The 2,748-nt window shown below is 55.9% G+C and overlaps 1 protein-coding gene across 1 annotated transcript; it reads left to right on the forward strand.

Moving 5' to 3' along the window:
- The first annotated feature begins 658 nt into the window (after positions 1 to 658).
- Positions 659 to 2,200, forward strand: LOC121874974 (mucin-2-like). The gene has a single exon (XM_042379323.1). The coding sequence runs from the start codon at positions 659 to 661 to the stop codon at positions 2,198 to 2,200; it is 1,542 nt and encodes a 513-aa protein (XP_042235257.1).
- The last annotated feature ends 548 nt before the right edge of the window (positions 2,201 to 2,748 follow it).

Here is a 2,748-nt window from a genome sequence, read left to right on the forward strand (position 1 = left end):
ATCACCAAACAACGCTTACCTTCACCAGCAACACTTGCATTCATCACCAGCAACGCCTTCACCGCCAACAACACTTTATTCATCACCAACAACCTTTACCTTCATCACCAAGCAACACTTACCTTCACCACCAACAACGCGCAGCCGTCATCAGCAACGCTTGCAGCCGCCACCAACAACACTTGCCTTCATCACCAACAACGCCCCTGTTCACCACCAGCAACCGCACCTTCGTCACCAACAACACCGCCATCATCTACCAGCAACGCTTACCTTCACCACCAACAACGCCTTCATCACCAGCAACACTTGCATTAATCACCAACAACGCGCATTTCCACCAACAACACTTGCACTTCATCACCAACAACGCTTGCCTTCACCAGCAACGCACTGCTAATCCACCAGCAAGCACTTGCCTTCCACCACCAGCAACGCGCATTCATCGCCAACGCGCCTTCACCACCAACCAGCGCTTGCATTCGCCACCAGCAACACTTGCAGCTTCATCACCAACAAGCACTTGCCTTCATCACCAGCAACCTTGCATTCTGCAAACAACCTTGCCTTCACCACCAGCAAGCAGCACCTTCACCAGACAACACTTGCACTTCACCAGCCAGCAACCTTTGCCTTCACCACCAGCTCCCAACGCGCAATGCATCACCAACAATACCCCTACTTATTCATCACCAACAACGCTTGCGTATCACTAAGCAAGCCTAGGCTTCACCACCAGCAACGCGCTTCATCACCAGCAACGCCCCGCATTCACCGCCAGACACTTGCGGCTTCATCACCAACAACGCGCAGCTTCATCACCAACAAGCGCTTGCCTTCATCACCAGCAACGCGCTGCTTCACCGCCAGCCAACGCGCAACCGTCACCAACAGCACTTACCTTCATCACCAGCACTTGCGCACAGCCCCATCGCCAGCAAGCCTTGCCTTCATCACCAACAAGCTGCAGCCATCACCAGCAACACTTACCCTTCACCACCAACAACCCTTGCAGCCATCACCAGCAACCTTACCTTCACCACCAGCAACGCCACCATCATCACCAACAGCGCCTGTTCGTCACCAGCCAACGCCGCTTCTCACCAGCAACGCCCCGCATGCCGCCAGCCGCGTACCTCCACCAACAGCGCCATCATCACCAACAACGCTACCTTCACCACCAACAACGCTTGCCTTCACCCCAACAACGCGCGCTGCCACCAACAACGCGCATTCACCACCAGCAACGCGCATTCACCGCCAACAGCGCTTACCCTTCACCACCAACAGCTTGCTTACCGCATCATCACCAACCGGCACTTGCGCTATCACCAGCAACCTTATTCACCAACAACGCGCATTCACCACCAGCAACGCTTTACCTTCACCACCAGCAACAGCGCATTCACCGCCAGCAGCGCTGCCTTCATCGCCAACAACACTTGCGCTTCCACCACCAACAACGCGCCTTCATCACGCCAGCAACCTTGCAGCTACCACCAACAACGCCGCATTTCACCACCAACAAGCCTTGCCTTCACCACCCAGCACCTTGCATTCATCAACAGCCCTTGCCTTCAGCCAAGCAACGCTTGCGTATCCGCCAGCATCGCGCATTCACCACCAACAGCGCTTCATCCTTACAACAACCTTTCGCCACCAGCAACGCGCATTCATCACCAACAGCCTTGCGCTTCATCACCACAACATTTACCTTACGCAGCACGCTTTTCACCAGCAACGCTTGCCTTCACCACCAACAACACTTGCGTACCGCCAACAGCACGCCCATCTTAGCAACGCCGCAGCTTCATCTCCAATGACACTTGCATGCCACCAACAGCGCCCCAGCCCATCGCCACCAACACTTGCAGCTTCACCAGCAACGCACCATCATCACCAGCAACGCGCATTCACCGCCAGCAACGCGCATTCGTCACCGGAGGGTGTCGCAAGCAACGCTTGCCTTCACCAACAACGCTTCATCTTGACCATCATCCACCAACAACGCTTACCTTCGCCACCAGCAACGCCTGGCTCACTTAACCAACGCCCCATTTTGCACCAACAACAGCACCGTCGTCTTAACACAACCGCCCCGCAGCCACCAACAACACGGCCCCATCACCAACAACGCTTGCGGCTACCTGTGGCGCTTGCGGCTACCGCCGACAGCACTTACGTCGCAAACGGCACATAATCATCTTTCAGCAAACACTTCGCAGCTACTTACCCCAACCAGCGCTTGTGCACCACCAGCAACCTTGCCTTCACCGCCAACCAGCACTTGCGGCCACCGCCAACAACGCCCATTTCTACCACCAACAACCGCTTACCATCGTCACCATATTCTGTTCGTGCCAGCACATTTACACCACCAATAACGCGCGTACCGCCAGCAAGCAACGCATGCGCGCCGACAACCTTGCAAGTCAATCGCCAGTGACGCGGCTACCAGCAACCGCGTGCCGCCCGACCAATAACCGCCACCAACCGCCAGCAACGCTGCGGCCGTCGCCAGCAACCGCCGCATTGCGCCGCTGTTATCTGTTCATCACCGACAATTTCCCTACCATTGCCATCTTGACGGCCCTATTATCTTAACCAACACCTTCTACCAACGACGCTTGCGCTTTAATCACCAGCAACGCGCGGCCCTACTTACCGACAGCCTCTTTCGCCATTCTTAAACCAGCCCCTACTTATTTGTCGCAACAGCCCCCTGCCGTCTTCCAGCAACCGCCCATT

Source organism: Homarus americanus, unplaced genomic scaffold (assembly GCF_018991925.1).
Source record: "Homarus americanus isolate GMGI-L3 unplaced genomic scaffold, GMGI_Hamer_2.0 scaffold46886, whole genome shotgun sequence".
In the NCBI taxonomy this organism is placed as follows: Eukaryota; Metazoa; Arthropoda; class Malacostraca; order Decapoda; family Nephropidae; genus Homarus; species Homarus americanus.